The sequence below is a fragment of the Miniopterus natalensis genome, chromosome 21 (assembly GCF_054644295.1).
Source record: "Miniopterus natalensis isolate mMinNat1 chromosome 21, mMinNat1.hap1, whole genome shotgun sequence".
NCBI classification, from domain to species: domain Eukaryota; kingdom Metazoa; phylum Chordata; class Mammalia; order Chiroptera; family Miniopteridae; genus Miniopterus; species Miniopterus natalensis.
The window spans coordinates 8,227,595-8,244,587 of record NC_142101.1 but is presented as its reverse complement, the minus strand read 5'-3'; the positions used below and the strand labels follow the sequence as shown (position 1 = coordinate 8,244,587).

At 56.9% G+C, this 16,993-nt stretch overlaps 1 protein-coding gene across 1 annotated transcript in view; it reads left to right on the top strand.

Moving 5' to 3' along the window:
• Positions 1-16,509, top strand: part of GALNT2 (polypeptide N-acetylgalactosaminyltransferase 2) — a 147,364-nt gene extending 130,855 nt beyond the window's left edge. Inside the window, exons 12-16 of the mRNA XM_087829055.1 lie at positions 3,026-3,118; positions 3,429-3,512; positions 5,118-5,244; positions 11,455-11,574; positions 13,895-16,509. Coding sequence (XP_087685181.1) covers positions 3,026-3,118; positions 3,429-3,512; positions 5,118-5,244; positions 11,455-11,574; positions 13,895-14,050 — 580 coding nt within the window. The 3' untranslated portion in view covers positions 14,051-16,509. The remainder of the gene's footprint in view (positions 1-3,025; positions 3,119-3,428; positions 3,513-5,117; positions 5,245-11,454; positions 11,575-13,894) is intronic.
• The last annotated feature ends 484 nt before the right edge of the window (positions 16,510-16,993 follow it).

The following is a 16,993-nucleotide window of genomic DNA, read 5'->3' as shown; positions in this document are numbered from 1 at the left end:
ATCCGGGGGCAGCGCTGATCTGTTAGACCTTGAGCGAGGCCCTCCCTCCCCTCTATCTCAGTGACTCAGCTAAAGATAGGTGGAATTATGTCACTTCTGAGGTCCCTTTCCAGTCCCAAGTTCTCTTTAATTTCCTCTAATATTGGCATTAAATGTACAAGTATGTCACCATCTAAAATGTGGGACTTCACAACAATAGCCAAGATTCATAGAGTGTTGTGTGTGGCCAGCTGTACTTTACAAATATGAATTTTTGCAGTTCTCGTAAGAACTTAGGAATGAAATACTATATTATTTATCCCCACTTTGGAGAGAAGGGCAAATGAGATAGAAAAGCTTGATTCCTTTGTCCAAGTCCACATGCTGGAAAGTGGCGGAGCTGGATGGAGGCCGGCGGTTTGGCCCGGAATCCGAGTCAGCACCATACACTGACCTTTTTCTAGATCCCTCAGTGTAGCTCGGGCCTGCGGTCGCCGGGACTTGGGAATTGGGTTCAGATTCTAAAATTGGCTACAGAGTGGCACGTAGCAGGTGGTTTCAGCCAGTCGGGCAGCGAGTGAGTGGCGGGTGAGTGAATGGAGCAGGTCACCCACATCCCCCCGTGTTTTGCCACCCCCACGTGTGCCACGTGGCACCTGTTGCTTTAGGAAGAAGAAGCTGATGACACACCTGCGAGCTCTTGGTTGTGGCAGCCGCATCCCCTGGACCAGTAGAGAGCAGTTGGGCGGTTCCTTTCTGCGCGCACAGCTGCATTTCCAGTTAGCCTCTCGCGGGCCCGTGGCGGCCCTCGGAGGGGGCTGTGCTTGAGTGTGTGTGTTGATTGGCGTTTACCCAGAGGCCAGGAGAAGTCCCAGCAGAATAGCCGTGGGCTGTGGGGTAGATCCCTGGGGTGGACATCAGACTTAGGTTTAAGCAACTAATGGCGAGGCTGTTTATTCATGGTCATGGACCATATGACCAAATTAAACATAGAAAACCAGTGATTCAAACTTACTTTGTTATAGAACTTTTCTTGGTATTATCACCAAGCAGGATAAGTGGCCAGCTTAAATGCCTCTCCCGCCTGCTTCCCAGAGCTGTTTCATCTGCACTGAGGGGGGTGGGGGTGCAGTAGGGTCGGGGAGCAGAAGCCAGGAGAACCCGGGTCCATGAGCGTGGCCTCTCCAGGTGCCACTGTACCTACAGCACCTGGAAGACTGTTTGGCATAGTGTAGGTTCCGAATAAATACTTGAATGAATGAATTGAAACTAGCACTGAAGAGCACATGAAGTTTATTTTCTGAGACGACCTACACATCTCTTTCTGTTAAGTAGACAGGAAATGCTTTGCAGTTAGGAATTAAGAAGTGACTTAATCACTTAATGACTTAAGTGATTTAAGACCCAATTGGAACTCGTAAAACCTAGAACCATTAGGGCTGAAAGGGACCCGGGAGATCCTCACATCTTTCATTTTACTGCTGTGGAGTCCAAGCCCCAGGGGACTGAAGTCATAGAGCAGGGCAGAGGTTGACCGGAGAGAGGCTGAAGCATAGGCCCCTTAGCAGGACCGTTTCACAGCTCTCCTGAGGAAAAGACTTCTGACCCAGTATCCCCAGCACTTTACATACTTAGTGCTGTATCTGTGTATTTTTTCACAGAAAGTATAAAATCATCGACCTCATTACCAAAGATAGCACTCTGATAATTTGGTGAAATCGTCTCTCAACCTTCCTCTCTCTCCCCATCCACACACATACCTACTGTGTGCTGTTTTGTAATCTGTTTTATTTTCACCCAGCAAGTCAAGGACATCATTCCATAGCAACGCGTAAGATGTACACCAGTATTTTCAGTGGCCGAGTTTCGTCCATTTATTTGGTGATGGTCATAAGTTTCGATCACTTTGCCGTTATAAACCATGCCTGAGTGGTCGTATTTTCACGTAGTATATATTCTCGTTCCTGGTTGGTTATTTCCTTGAGATAAATTTCTAGAGGTGGGGACTGTGGGATCTTGTCCGTCTGTCTCCCATATCGCATCCTAAACAGTCCGTCTTGCACGTCACGAACAGGAAAAAGGTACATACATCACTTTGTGTAAAAAATGTACGCCAAATGGGAACGATTTTAATCATCGCAACTTGGGTTCTTTGAAGGGCTCACCATTTAAAAGAGACCTTCCCGGTAGAGAAAAGGAAGTGTTTTAGAAGGCGAACACTGCCTCCCTCCGTATGTATTTTGGAAGAACAGATGCCTGCTGTGTGGGTCCCTGAGGAGGACGGGCCGCGAGCCTGAGGAGCGAGTCTGCTTAGGAAACGTGTCCAGGCTACGGGAGCCAAGAGGGTCACTGTGCTGATGCTCCGTGGTAGGGCCCTGGAAGGTTCGCAGGCTGAGACCTGGAGCCTGTGCAGGAGGCCGCTGGGAACACGTCAGGCCTTGAGAAGTAGCTTGTTCAGGGGCCTCGTTGATCATGAGTGAGTTAGGCACGTGGGTTCCTTTCCTTCTAGAAAAGCCTGTTCTGTCTGCTGCCCCCACAGCGCAGGAGGAGCCCCGGCGTGGGGCAGGGAGCTGCTGTCCCCTTCGGGTCACTATTCCCTGTGCAAACAGGGTCCTCAGCTCAGTCTGCAGAAGAGAGAGTCGCTTTCATGGCAACTCTTACCTGTTCTGGGCAGCTCCCCAGAGCTGTCTGGCGGGGGTAACAACATGAGAGAGGCCGTGGGGGCCAAAGGCTGGGGGCCGTGCTCCCGGGCCCCAGCTCTCCGTGGGTCCATCATGCACGTCTTTGCAGAGTAATTCCCTTTTTGCTTGCTTTATGCTGCAAGCCCAGTCTCTTCTCTGACATACCCGCCTGTGCTGGCATTCTCACTCTGACTTTTGCTCTTTGGTAACATGTGTTCTGGGAAAGACAAGAAAGCAAGTTCTGTTTGTTCCGGAAACATCTGCTGAACACCCGCTCCTGAGTAGCACCCCAAGCAGACAAGCGCAGAGCGGGGCCGACGGCCAGAAAGCAAATCGCAGCTCACGGAGGTTTATTTTGTTTCTAGTAACACCCGCCGGGCAGCAGAGGTCTGGATGGATGAATACAAAAATTTCTATTACGCAGCAGTGCCTTCTGCCAGGAACGTTCCTTATGGCAAGTGAGTGTCACCTGCAAGGATCCTTCTCGCGCTGGGATCCTGGGGGAGGGGCAAGGAGTGGGGGCTATGGCCAACCTGCACCCCGAGAACCGTTCTGTGGCCAGAGTTGAGAACAACCGCCCAGGTGTCAAAGGGGAGGGTGTGGACCCAAGGTGGGGCAGGGCGGGGTCACAGGGACACGGGTCACAGGGTCAGTCAAGGCTCCACCGCCTGCCCTGACCCTGTTCTCAGGGGCCGACTTCCAGGTTTGATGTCGAGAGCCTACAAGTTCTTAAAATCTGTAAGAGAACCCCGTTTCCCTCTTCCCCAGTATTCAGAGCCGACTGGAGCTGAGGAAGAAACTCAGCTGCAAGCCGTTCAAGTGGTACCTTGAAAATGTCTATCCAGAGTTAAGGTAGGTTCCCTGGGAGCCTGGGGCTTTAAGGGCTTGGGAGCAACAAACGTCAGAAAGGTGGCAGGCTTCTCGGAGGAAAGTGAGGTTTGTGTTTCAGCAAGAGGCCTGGGGCTGGGCTCCCAGTGAGAACTGCATGTCCCCGTGTCCCTGCCCACAGCTGTCCCCGGGCGTGGCTGAGAACATGCTCCCTGAACCGTGCCCACCTGCCTTCTCCCCAGCGGAGTAACCCTTCCATTCTTAGACCTGGAACTATCCCAAGTTGTCACCCTGTCTCCCCTGTTCCCCCTTGTTAGATGATGGGCTCGATGACCCGGAGCCCTGTTGTCTGACTGGCCCTGTAAGTGGCCGGAGGAGCGGCTCCGGCCTTCCCACGGGCGTGCTCTCTGCCCCGCCTGCCAGGTGCCCCGGCCCGGCCTCCCTGTTCCGGCCCCTGTGGCCTCACCCTCTTTGCCCCTCTCATCTCCCTGCGCTTCTGCTCTCCGGGGGCAGCTGCCCCTCCCGTGAGCCAGCAGATAAGGGCACCCAAGAGGCTGGAAGGGGGACCCTGCCTGTGTGCCTCCCCTCCAGGCTGGTTCTGCCACCTGTGAGGTGGGAAAGACGATGGCACCCTGCCTCCCACAGGAGTTAAAGTGACGCAGAAATTCTCCTAAGCCTTCTCCCTGCACCGGCCTTTCACCCTAAATTCACGTGAGCCCCGTGTCCCTGGGGAGCGTGGCACCCTCCCCACAGGACCCGTAGGTCTGCGGGCTTCAGGGTCCACCTGAACTTCATCTCCTTAGAGGGACTGTCAGGGAGGTTTGGCCTTACTGGGGCCCCTCCCTCACTCTGCATATTCCCAGAGCACCGCACAGCCTCCGACACAGACACAGCGACTGACTGTGAAGCCACCACCGTTGTCCCTCGTGCTCACGGCTCCTTCGGAGCCTGTCCCAGAGATCTGGCCGAGAGCTGGGTGATGCCGCCTGGCCTGCCTCAGTGCGTCACCTTCAGAACTATCCCTCTGCTCACGGGTGGCTCTGCTGGGGATTGAGAACCGTGCTGGTCACCAGTGGGAAGCCCCTGGTCGCCATCCCTCCCCTGGCCAGCGAGGGGCATCACAGCAGTGGACTGTAGCCCCTTAATGGTGCCCGTTTAGCTGTCAGCCACCTGTGGCTTGGTGGGTAACGACACCAGACGGTGACATTAAATGCACTGTTCCACCTGAGGTCACCTGTGATGTGGGGTGACGTTGGGCCCTTTGCACTTAAGACCACGTCTGAAGCATTCAGCACCACACCAGCGGGTGAACCTGCTCCTCTGTTCGCGCAGGGCGGGGAGACACCCGCTTACTACTTGCGTTAGGTCAGTAATGATCACTGCCATTGACCCAGAGCTTCCCAAGGGTAGGCGCTGGGCTGCAAGCTTAAAAATGAAATGTTTTACAGAAAACTTGCCACCGCCCTGTTTGTGGGTGACGTGCGGGAGAGGGAACAAGGTTTGGAGAGGGGGAGATGAGAGCCCTCCCCTCCTTTCTCCTGCTGCCTGAGATGAAACCACCAGCAGGGGCCGGCATCGGGAGCTGGGGTCCCGCAGATCTAAGCAGACGGCTCTCACGTTGCCTTCCAGGGTTCCTGACCATCAGGACATAGCTTTTGGGGCCTTGCAGCAGGGAACCAACTGCCTCGACACTTTGGGACATTTTGCGGACGGTGTTGTTGGAGTTTATGAGTGTCACAACGCGGGGGGCAACCAGGTACGTGCACGTGGTGAAGGCGAGCGCCTGGAGGCCCAGGGGAGCAGGGAGGGGCCCTGAGCTGAGCGTCGGCTGCCCCTGTCTCCTGTCATCGGAGACTCCTGTGAGGAAGCCCCTGGCTGCTCCCAGCCCCCGCAGCCAGCCCAGGGTCAGGCGGGGTGTTCCAGAGTCCGACCAAGTCAGCCTCAGGCCGGGTTAGCACTGACATCCGTGTCCACTGCCACCCAGTGCCACCGCTGCCACCCAGTGCCACCCACTGTCCTCTGTGATCCCACTGCCGCCCACTGTCATCTACTGTCACCCACTGTCATCCACTGCCACCCACTGTCACCCACTGCCACCCAGTGCCACTCACTGTCACCCACTGTCACCTGCTGTCATCTACTGCCACCCACTGTCACCCACTGTCACCCACTGCCACCCACTGTCACCCACTGCCACCGTCATCCACTGCCACCCAGTGCCACTCACTGTCACCCACTGTCATCCTCTGTCATCCCACTGTCACCCGCTGTCATCTACTGTCACCCTACTGCCACCCACTGTCATCCACTGTCACCCACTGCCACCCACTGTCATCCACTGTCACCCACTGCCACCGTCATCCACTGCCACCCAGTGCCACTCACTGTCATCCACTGTCATCCTCTGTCATCCACTGTCACCTGCTGTCATCTACTGTCACCTACTGTCACCCACTGCCACCCAGTGCCACTCACTGTCACCCACTGTCATCCTCTGTCATCCCACTGTCACCCGCTGTCATCTACTGTCACCCACTGCCACCCACGGCCCAGGCACGGCTGCAGGCTGGTGGCCTCCCCCTCCAGGTCTCCCGCCACCTTTGCCCCCCTGTGTGGGGCTCACCCCGAGTGCCTGCCCGCTGTGTGCTCCCGAGGCTGGTGCCTGGTGCTGTGAACACCCGCCTGTGTCCCTTCCTCACAGGTGCTTCTCTGTGGGTTGCCACTGAGGCCATTAGTAGATAATTACAGCTTCGGGTATAAAATATTAATACTTTCGTGCTCAGTTTGGCACACACGCCTTCTTCCAGAGGCATCCAAGCCTCCTGTCCGTGGAGGAGGGGAGAGGTGAGGGCTGGACAGGCCTGACCGTGGCGTGTGGTCCAGAAGGCGGTTTTCCCAGGAGACGGTAATGGGTACTTGGTAAAATGTGGGCTTTGTACACAAAAAAGTTTGGGCAGTGCTGTGTACTCCTGTCTCCTTGAAAACAAGCCCAGCTCTCAGAGGTCTTGCAGTTTAAAAAAAATCTGGGATCCACTTAGCTCAGTGGATCCCAGATTCCTTGATCCCAGAACCTCCTTTAAGTAGAACTGTTTTCACCAGAGGGCCCTGCTTTCGTGTCAAGTTCTCTATTCCAGACCCTCCCAAGGAGCGTGTAGGCAGCTACAGTCCCCAGATACTTTGCCTACTTGGTGACGTCACTTTAGCGGCTGCCTGGAATGGCCTGGACATCCTAAATCAAATTAGGGTGGCGTGAGGGGGTGAGGGCAGTCCCCATCCAGCTTTGGGTCAGCATCGGTGGTCAGCCCAGCACCCAGGACTGGCCCCAAACACCCGTGCCGCTCGTGGGCTCCCAGGATCTCATCTCTGTCCTTGAGGACGCCCTCTGGCTCCTGAGAATGCCCCCTGGGGACTGGCTGTGGGCTTTGGGTGAGCACAGCCTCTGGGCGCAGCCTGGTGTGTGGGTGCCAGCCCGCCCTGAGCCCTTCCATGTCCGTGTCTGCCCTGTGGTCTGAGGACTGAAGTTCAATGTGGCCTCGCTTCCTGCCGGGAGCCGGGTGGCCTGTGTGACGTTCTCAGACTCTCCCGTGGTGGCAGCGCTGCAGGGCCGGGTGCAGTTGTCACCGGTCTCTCTCCGGTGCAGGCGCTGTTCCTTCCACACGGAGCATGTGTCTGTGCAGTTTGGGCCTCAGTGTGAGGATGGGAGAGATCGAATTTATGTTTCCAGCCGTAACCGTAATGGAAATACTGACATCTCGCCCTCAGAAAATCAAAGCTTTGAGCCCTGGCCGGTGGGCTCCGTGGTGAGAGTCCCGGCTCGTGCCCTGTAGGGCCGCAGGTTCGAGTCCCTGTCGGGGCACGTACCTGGATTGCAGGTTCGCTTCTGGCCCCCGTCAGGACGTAGGCGATGCCTCTCTCTCACATCGATGTGTGTCTCTCCCTCTCTCCCCGCCTCCCTTCTACTCTCTAAATCAAAATAGAAAAAGTATCCTGGGGTGAGTATTAACAGGAAAAAGAAAGAAAGAAAATGGAAGCTTTGTGAAGACGGGGGACACGGTGGGCCTGACCTCCAGGCACCGAGTTCACCGGGTCTGGTCGCTGGGCAGCTGATTCCGCGGGGCCGGGCGCAGCTTCCTCTGGTCTGCGTGTGGCATGAACCCAGTCGGCCTCCATCCGTGTTTTCAGGCCTCTCATTACTCCCGGGTGACCGCCCTCCCCCGCTCATCCCTTGGGTCTCCCCTGTCACATTCGCAGTGTTGATGACTCAGTGAGGCAGGGGTCATCCTTCCCATCTCAGCAGCTCCACTGGAAGGTGACCTGTCTTATTATAGAGCTTTTAACAAGGGCGTGAGCTCGCTCTTCCTGAGGGGTTTCCTGTTGGTCACCCCCTCCCTCCCCTCCCCCCCTCCCCCGGGGTCCCTGGCACCCAGCCTGGGCTTTGTGCCTGGCTTGTCCCATTCAGCGCGGCCTCAAGGAACAGACTGCACCTTCACCCCACGGCTGAGAAGCCAGCGGCAGCTGGACATGTGACCCCCCACGTCCCCCCAGGAGGAAGCGCAGGCCGCTGTGGCTCTGGCTCCCCGACCCTGCCTGGCCGTGGATCTCTGAGCCTGCCCCCAGCGGGCCCCCAGGCCGGCTGCCCTGCCACAGCCTGGCCTGCCCAGCACTCGGGCTGTTCACACCCGCTGACTCCCTGTGGTGTGGGATAGCTTCCCTCTTAGTCTCAGAGTGTGTTGTTTGGACAGTAAATTTGTAGGCCCTGGAGCTCACCGGTGACAAGCTGCTCTCAGGATGCCCTTGGGGGAGGAAGCGGATTGGGACACAGAGGTGGCAGTGCTCTGTCGTGGCCCAGGCCGCTGTGTGCAGACGCAGAGCCTGCGTGGAGACCGGCGAGGTGGCCTGTCACAGCACACCGCTCTGATTCCCTTTCCCTGTTGCTCCCGAGACCCTCGCTGATCTCACAGGGGCCCTTCCCTTCTCCCCGGCGCGTCGTTGCTGAGTGGCTGCTGGGCCGGGTGCTGCGCCGGGCCCTCGGCTGGAGCTGAGGACACAGCCTGTGGGGCCCGGGCAGCCCGCCGGGGCTCGCTGGCAGCACCCACGTGGTGGCTGCGCCCTGGAGGAGCCCCGGAACTTGTAGAAAATGCTGCTGCCGGGTCCCCCGCCTGATTTGGTTCGTCTGGGCCCAGAGGGCATCAGGGTTTCTGAGACTCTGAGGGGGGCGATTCTAAACGCGCCGCTGAGCAGCGCGGGGTTTCTGTTGGGAGAGGACACGTCAGCAGGTGACAGGTGCAGGGCCTGGTGTACCTTCACCCCCACACCTGGGCACACCTTCCTCCAAGGACCAGCCTGAGGCCCAGGAGCCGCTCTCTAGATCCACACTGTCCGTAGACCTCGTATGAGAATGTCCTAGATTGTCCAGCACAGTGGCCACCGGCCTGTGTATGGAGCACCGAGTGTGGCTGGTGTGACCGATGATGTCAAATAAAGGTCTTATTTTAAAGCCACGTGCGGCTGGGGGCAGCGTCTGGGGAGTGGGGAGCACAGTGCTGAGGGGACAGGACGCCAGAGCTCGCGCTCGCCACTTGGGGTTCCCTCGCAAACCTCCCACACCACGCAGACGACAAGTGAGCAGGTAAAGGGCATTTCCTAACTGGAAGCGGGGCCCTGCCCTGGAAGAGTGAGATCTGCTCTCGGGTTTCCGGTGGAGCCTCAGCGACTCAGAAAATGGGAAGATTAATAGCCATGCTCTTTAAGAACGGCAGCTTGGAAAAGCGTTTCTTAAATATTTATGAACTTTACAAATTCAGATCATTGGAATGCAACAAGAGAACAGAGTGGCGACTAGCTCTGCTGTTTGCGTCGCTGAACTAGTTTTTCTGGAATCAGTGTCAAGACGGTTTTAAAAGGGGCTCAGTAGCGAGGTGGTGGAGACATTTATACGCACGCTTTAATTAGGTATCCGCAAGCCTTCCGGCCTCTCTCAACACCTGCTTTGGATGATCTAGAACCTTCTCCATGCAGTCCCCTGCCCGGTCCTCTAACCCGTGAGTGGGGGGGGTGTCAGGTTGGTGACTCTCAGTGAGTGAAAGCCGGTGCTGTGCTCCTTCCTGGGACCCCTTCACCCCGCGTGCCGTCCTGCAGCTCAGGTGGTGGGTGACGTCGGGTGCCCGTTGGGGCCTCGGCAGCACTGCTGTGGAGTGACCGCACTGTGGGAGGTTGGACCGACCCTCAGGCCTGCGTGCGGCCCTCCCAGAGAGTGACCTGCAGCCGGCACTCGGCCGCGGTGGGGACAGGGTGACTCTCAGGAAAACAGGCCAGCAGGTTCCTCTGCTCTCAGACTTTCAGACCCTTTCATAGGCTGCTTTTGTGAATTTGCAGGAGAGAAACGGGGCCTCAATCCAGCGTTTCCCAAATGTGTCTGACTTGGAATGCACGTTGAGAAACACGAATTAAAAGATAAGCAGCTGACGTCGAGGAGGGTGAGGGGACTGGCCCGAGTCTGACTCCCCGTTAGGAGGGAGCGGAAGCTGGGAGCAGGCGAAGGGGCGTCACCCGTCCCTGGCCGGCTGCTGCGCCTCTGCGGCCCCGTGGCTGGTGAGGGCAGGCGTGCTGGGTGTCGGTGCTTTTCTCAGCTGTTTGTTCCAGGGCGACTTTGTGCTAAATGGTGGGGCTTCTTGAAAAGTTAATTCCTTCTCTTACCCTCCCCCTGAGAACAGAAAAGAGGAAAACAGTTTAGCGCTTGAAATCACAGACCACCTTGGTTACCACTGTTACCCTTTCTCCCGGGGAGAGCGCGCTCAGGGCAGGGCCTGGCCTGTCTGTTCGCGGCCGTGTGTCCAGCCCTGTGGGAGCACCTGCGGCCGTGCAGGGCACAGTCACTGGGTGGATGATGGACTGATGGGTGGAGGGAGAGTGGACAGACGGATGGAGGAGTTGTAGCAGCTTTTCTGGGCCTGTAGCAGGAGGGGGGATGGGGTGGGTAAAGGGGTCCCGTGGGAGACTCAGTTGGAAGCTGTTTCTGGATCCTGAGGGCTCACTTGGATGTTGACTCCTTTGAAAGGGTCAACCCTGGAGTGACGGTCAGAGGCCTCACCCTCCTCTCCTCCTGCGGCCCTGCCCAGAGCAGGTTCCTGGCCCCCCCTGCCTGCAGCCACACTTACCCTCTCCCTTCTCAGGCTTCCTTTAGGATGCAAAATAAATGGTTGTGCTCTCACCTCCCTCCCAGCCCTTAAGGGGTGCGTGTGAGTATGTTGAATGTGTGTATGTATATAGGTTTGTTTGTATTTTTAAAAATCATGGGCAAGTCACTTCACTCCGTGGCTCAGTTTTCTCATCTATAGAATGGAGTTAAGAATAGACTACCAGGGTCTGTTCTCTAAAGGGCTTAAGAGAGTACTTGGCACATAACAGGCGCCTGCTGTGAGCTGTGTGGTGTGTGTGTGGATACACAGCCATTCCCGGGGCTCAGAGGACCTCCTGAGTGTCAGGAGGTCAGCTCTGCCCAGTTGTGAGGCTCTGCACTATGCATTTCACTTACACCTGCCGTGTGTCAAGTAGAATATTTACACATTGCAATCCACTTTGACAAATGCTGATGCAAACCACACCTGCCTGAGGCAGAGTCTTTCCAAAATAATGTGGCTGGAAAGTGGACCCTGAACAGTGCACCTGTGACCCAGCTTGAGCAGTGTTTACAGCTCACACTCAGTGATGGAGAAATGGGTGTGGCTATCTCATTTGCATTTGGGGCTAAAATAGGTGATACTGTTCCTCTTACTCAGGTTCCCCGAGCACTGAGTGCTGATTATGGGGGTCCCCGGGCGCCCCCCCCCCCAGTTGTAGGCACAGTCATTTGATGGCTCTGAGCCGGTGCGGTCTCCCTGTTTCCCTCTCGGGGCCCCGCTTCACCTCTCTCACTTCCCAGCCTGCGTGGCGCACGCCTCTGACCAAGTCCGGTTTTATGTTCCAGGAATGGGCCTTGACCAAGGAGAAGTCGGTGAAGCACATGGACTTGTGTCTGACAGTAGTGGACCGGGCGCCCGGCTCGCTCATCAAGCTGCAGGGCTGCCGAGAAAACGACAGCAGACAGGTACGCTTCTCGGCACCCGAGGGTGCCAGTGCCGGACTCCAACCCGCCGGCTGCCCCGGGCTCCGCGTTGCCCACTTACATGACTGATGTCCAGCTGCCTTATTTGACTTAAGCTCCTTGCTCCGCTGGTAACCCCAGCACGGGATAGAGTTCCCGGCAGGTGGGAGGCGCACTCAGTGGATCCAGTGCTGGAGTGGCTGTGGGATCCTGATGGCTGTGAGCGGTGTGGGGCGTGAGTGCTTGAAGGCTGGTGCTTCTCCCGCGTGTGTCTGAGTGCCAGGCACTGTGGCCCGGACCCCATCACTTTCTGCTCCATCAGACCTCTGGCATGTGGAGACCACAGGCGTGGCGGGAGGGACAGTCACAGAGCAGTGACCTGTGGCCCGCAGCTTTTCTGTCAACGGAAAACTCAGGGCGGGCCCAGCAGGTACGCAGCCACAGCCAGCCACACCTGAGAGCACGGCTCAGGCACAGATGGGAACAGGTGGCTTTTCTGGATGCGTGGCAGGTGTGAGGACCCATTAAAGTGATCACCCTGAGACTCAGCCCATTAGAGAGGAATGCTCCTAATTAGAAAGCAAGGTTCCCAGTAACGTTGCAGTCGGTCCTTGGTGTCTCGGAAGTTTGCCCTACCCCCCGACAGTCCTCTCAGTGACGGTCGGAGCTGACAGGACTGCCTTCCAGAGGCCGCAGGGGCTGGTGCTTTTTGAAGGCCTCCGTTGAGCAGATGCTTTGACACATGACAGACAGCCCTTCCAGAGAGGGAATCAGACTTCATTCATCCATAGTCTTTGTCAAGCTGATTGCTGGCCACTCAGGGTGACGTTGGATGTTGGCAGCTGTGCACACACTTTCCATGACAATGGAGACCAGCAGCACAGGGAGTGACAGTCTCAGCAGAGGTGGAGCCAGAATGAGAGGGGATGGCCTCCTGGCGCTCACCTGAGGGTTCTGAATTTCACTGTTGGCAGGAAGGCCAGGTTAGCGGGCGTGAGCGCCTCGGGGCCCTGAGAGCATCATCACCCGGATCCTGGTGTGGCAGGTCCCGTCCTAGGGCCCTGGCTCCTCTCTGCCTCACCCATTTGCCCTTTGAGAAGAGGCTCCTCAGCTATTTTTATCTTAAAGCTGCACTGTCTCGCCAGTTGGAATATTCGGTTTCCAGGCACGTCTCCGTGCTCGTATCATGTGTACATTTGCAGAGTCAGAGCGGAAAGGGAGGCGAGAGGAAGGAAATTCACTTCCACAGCATTGAAAGGATTTGCAAAACTACTTAGGGAAAGGAGCGCCAGTGCACACAGCGTAAAAAATTAATTAGTCACAGACCACATTAGTGAAGGGAGAGCGCTGGGGGAAAGAAGTGGGTTACTTTTTTATTATGAACAAGCATTAGATATTTTTACATGGGGATAAACGACAGGTGAGAGGTCCCTAGATGTCTATAGGCTGGATCATGGGCTTTGTCTTCTGACTTGGTGGGCTGAGGTGGGTGGGTTGGTGAGTGGAGCTTGGTTGGTTGGTAGGTTGAATTTGGCTGGTTGATGGGTTGATTGGTCGTTGAGTTTGGCTGGCAGTTGGTTTGGTGTTAGTGGGGTATATGTGGACACACATTAGTAGGAGACATTATACGCTGTATTTTACAAGTGGGACATTCAGAACTCAACAAAATTGTTTGGTCCCTGCCACGCAGAGCACTGGGGACTGGAGGGTAGCTGAGACCAGCTTCTCGCACCCAGCTAAGAGCTCACACACTAGTAGAGGAGACATGCAAGAGAGAAGTAGGTTCTTGAACTTGATGTTCTGTCCACAAAGGCTTCTCGTGTTTTGACCTGACACAGCGCCTCTGGTTCACCTGAGCATAGTCCCTAAGTGGGAGCCTGGAAGTGCCCAGACCAAGCTCCCGGGCAGGGCTGCCTTCCAGCAGCCAGGGGCAGGACTGGGGCTCCTGGGGCTTCTTTCTTGGGGTGAAGTACAAGACCAAGCCTCCTGGTGAATGGATGCAGATTCCCTCAGGAAAGCACTGGGGCTTGGACGAGGGGACACCCAGAGCGGGGATGGGATGGGGCGAGAGGAGTGGTCTTTAGCGGCCCAGAGAAGAGGTTTTGAGTTGCAAATCAGCATGGACACGGGTTTCTTTCCTGGGCCCTCAGCAGCACCTGCGGCTGCTTCGTCTTGGGGCTCTTGCCAACGCCCATCCTTTATGGTCAGAAACCAGAAAAGCGTGTTTGTTGGTTTTTAATGCAGCCCCATGACCCTGTAAATGGACCCGTTCGGGCTCTTTCGTTTGCTCTCACACCGGGAGGCGTTCTCCTGTCTTTTGCAGAAATGGGAGCAGATCGAGGGCAATTCCAAGCTGCGGCACGTGGGCAGCAACCTGTGCCTGGACAGCCGCACGGCCAAGACGGGCGGCCTGAGCGTGGAGGTGTGCGGCCCCTCCCTGTCCCAGCAGTGGAAGTTCTCGCTCAACCTGCAGCCGTAGGCGCCCGGGCCGGCCGGCTCCCACACCAGCAGCCTGAGTCGGATGATCGTGATTTGGATTCTGTTCTTAAACTTTCCGCGAAACTACATACCTCAGTATTCCATCATGGTCTGGAAGTCGGACGCTTCGCAAGGCACGGGGCTGGGCGGCCACGGGAGAGGCGGGGAAGGGAACTGCCCCCTCCAGCCACAGGACGCGGCCAGGTCCCCTGTCCGGAGGCCACGGCCGCCCCTTCCTTCCCGGCTTCCTCCTGGTCCTCGCCCAGACGCTGAGGAACATCCCCAGGGACAACAGGGATGTGACAACGAAGGCCTGCGGTTGGGAGACGGGCGGGGGAGGGGCGCCGTGGCTCCGATGCAGCGGGGAGAGCTCTGAAACCTCCACCTGACCCCGTCGCGAGCACGCGTGGCCCGCGCACCGATGGCCACCTCGCAGGTTTCTGTCTTCCCTTTCCCTGCCCCGCGGTTCCCAGCCGCAGACCCCCGCACACAGCGTACTTGCCGCGTTTGAATATGAACTTTTCTATGGCGGGACACTAAATATAAATATATATACCGAAAGAACGTACGGTCAGTTCCCTATGGTTTCTGTAGGTCCTCATCTTGTAAATTCTCACGGAGCAGCGCGCGGCCATGTGGGGTGGACGAGCCCTTTGGGGCCTGGCTCTCCCGGAGCAGAAGTGACCTCTGCCCCCCGTGAGTGGCCTTAGCAGTGGGCAGGGGCCGCGGTGGCCGGCTGGGGGCCCGGAGGCCGGCCTCAGCCAAGTGTCTTTGTTTGACTTCAGCGCGGGAGCCACTGCTCTGTGTTGGAATCCACTTTTCGTGCCCTTGGTATCTGTAAACCTGGACGGGTTACTTATTTTAACAAATATTGCTTTAGGTCTTTTTAAATTGAATTTTTTTTCTCTAAGGAAAAAAAAACCCGATCCCACAGCTCCCAGTGACTGTCAGAGGCTGCCACGGGCGGGGCCGGGCTAAGGGTGAGTGTCCTGGTGAGCCGGTGGCCCTGTCACCGGGCCCTGGACTCTGGCCTGCCTGCTCTGCCCCTCCCAGGCCCAGGGGGCGCCTCAGGAGCTTTGGGTCAAGAATCAGGAAGGACGGAGGCCGACCCGCCTGCTCGCTGGTGCCGAGGCCTCGGCCCGAGGCAGCAGCCCGTGGGTTAGGAAGGAGAAGTCAGAAGAAACCACAAGACAGTTACAAGCGAAAAGTAACAACAGGAAGAGATACCTGGGCGCCTGCCTGGCCGCCCAGGGATGCCCGCGGAGCCCTCCTTGTCTTTGCCGTGGCCCCACCTGCAGTGACAGACCAGCCCCGGCCCCCTGCAGAAGGCTCCCTGGCCGCCTGGCCACTGCCCCCCTTCCCTCGCCCCCTCCCACACTCATGCCAGTCTCAGGCTGGCCACGCCCACAGCCCACCAGCTGCCAGGCCCCTCTGGGCGGGACGGGCAGGTCACAGAAGCGGCCCTGGAAGACCCTGCTAGGTTGACACTGCCACGAGCCACTGCTCCCTGCTCATTTCTTTTAGGAGAGGGAACATCGTTGGCCCCCTTCCTCCACGCGTCTGCTTTATGACAGTGGATTGGGCACGGGAGCGTGGCTGGGGGCTTTTCCCCGCCTTCTCCCTTCCGCCCCTGCCAGGCAACCAGGTGTATGTCAGTGGCCAGGGAGGCGGAGGCTGGGTGACCGCCACACGTAAGTCTTCAGAGGCTGGTCTCGACTACAAGTAGGCCCCTGGGGAGAGTCACGTACCTGTGTAAGGCCGTCAGATTCAAGTGGGGGAGGTGCCGATGCGCTGGGCCCGAGCCCTGCCTCCCATCCTCAGACGTCAGACGCTGTCACCTGCGAGCAATTACTACTGTTAGAAAAAAATCCCACTGAAGGAAAACAAATCTGGCTTAGGCGGAAAACAAATTCTCATCAGGTTCTTGACGATCCTTCGCCCACACACCCGCCCAACCCAGAAGTCTGACCAGCGTTTCAAAGGGGACCAGTACACGCAGTCCCTTGGGGGGCACTTCCTGTCCCGGAGCTGGTGGGCGCGGTGGCCTTGGACAGTGTGGGTGTTGTGAGCGGTGGCCGGGAGGGCCCCCCGGAGGCGGGCTATGTTTACATGACACAGTGTGCCAAAGTGACTTACTGCGGTTGCTGTATTTTGTAGTCATCGGGGCTCTCCTCCCCCTCCCGCTCCGTTTTTACAAATAAAGATCCTAAGAGCCCGCCGGGCAGCGTGGCGCAGCTGGTCGTCTTCTCTGTGGTGGTCTTTCTTATGTCCTCATAAAAGCTAAAATGATGGTATCTGTGAGTATGTTTTGCAAATTTCAAAATATAGTTTGGTAATTTTTTTTCCAGTTGATTTTTTAAAAGAACTGCTGTACAGAGCTTGTACTTTGTCCATTTTATAGATGGAAACCATCCTTGAAAATTGTTTAACTTAAATAAAGAGAAGATACTTTATAGATAACGCTCCCCGGTGGCAGCTGCGGTCCTTCTTGGTCTTGGGGGAGGGTGCATGTGGCTGGTGTTAAAGGACAGAGATTATGGTCCGTCGGCTTCGGGGGGCCCAGCTCAATCCCGTTTCTTACCACGATTCTAAAATGCATTCACCTCTTACCACTGCGCCTTTTTGTTATTTGTAATAATAACTTACCATTTGTGGAGGGTTTATGATGTGCCAGGCAGGCAGCCAAGCCCTTAAATACATCGTCTTCTCACCGTGACCGGCGAGTCGTGGTCGGGCTGCGTTTTACAGCTGGCTGAGGAGGCGGGTGCCTGAAGCCCTTAACCTGGCTCAGGGCCAGGGGCTGACCTGCTCAAGGTCATGCCCCTCCTGGGTACTCACCTGGAGCCAGTTCCAGGCACCCAGACCCAGAGCCTACCGTCCAAACCGGGTAGGCCGAGGGAAGCACAGCTTTTAAAGTGTTTAAAATCGATACACTTGTTTACCA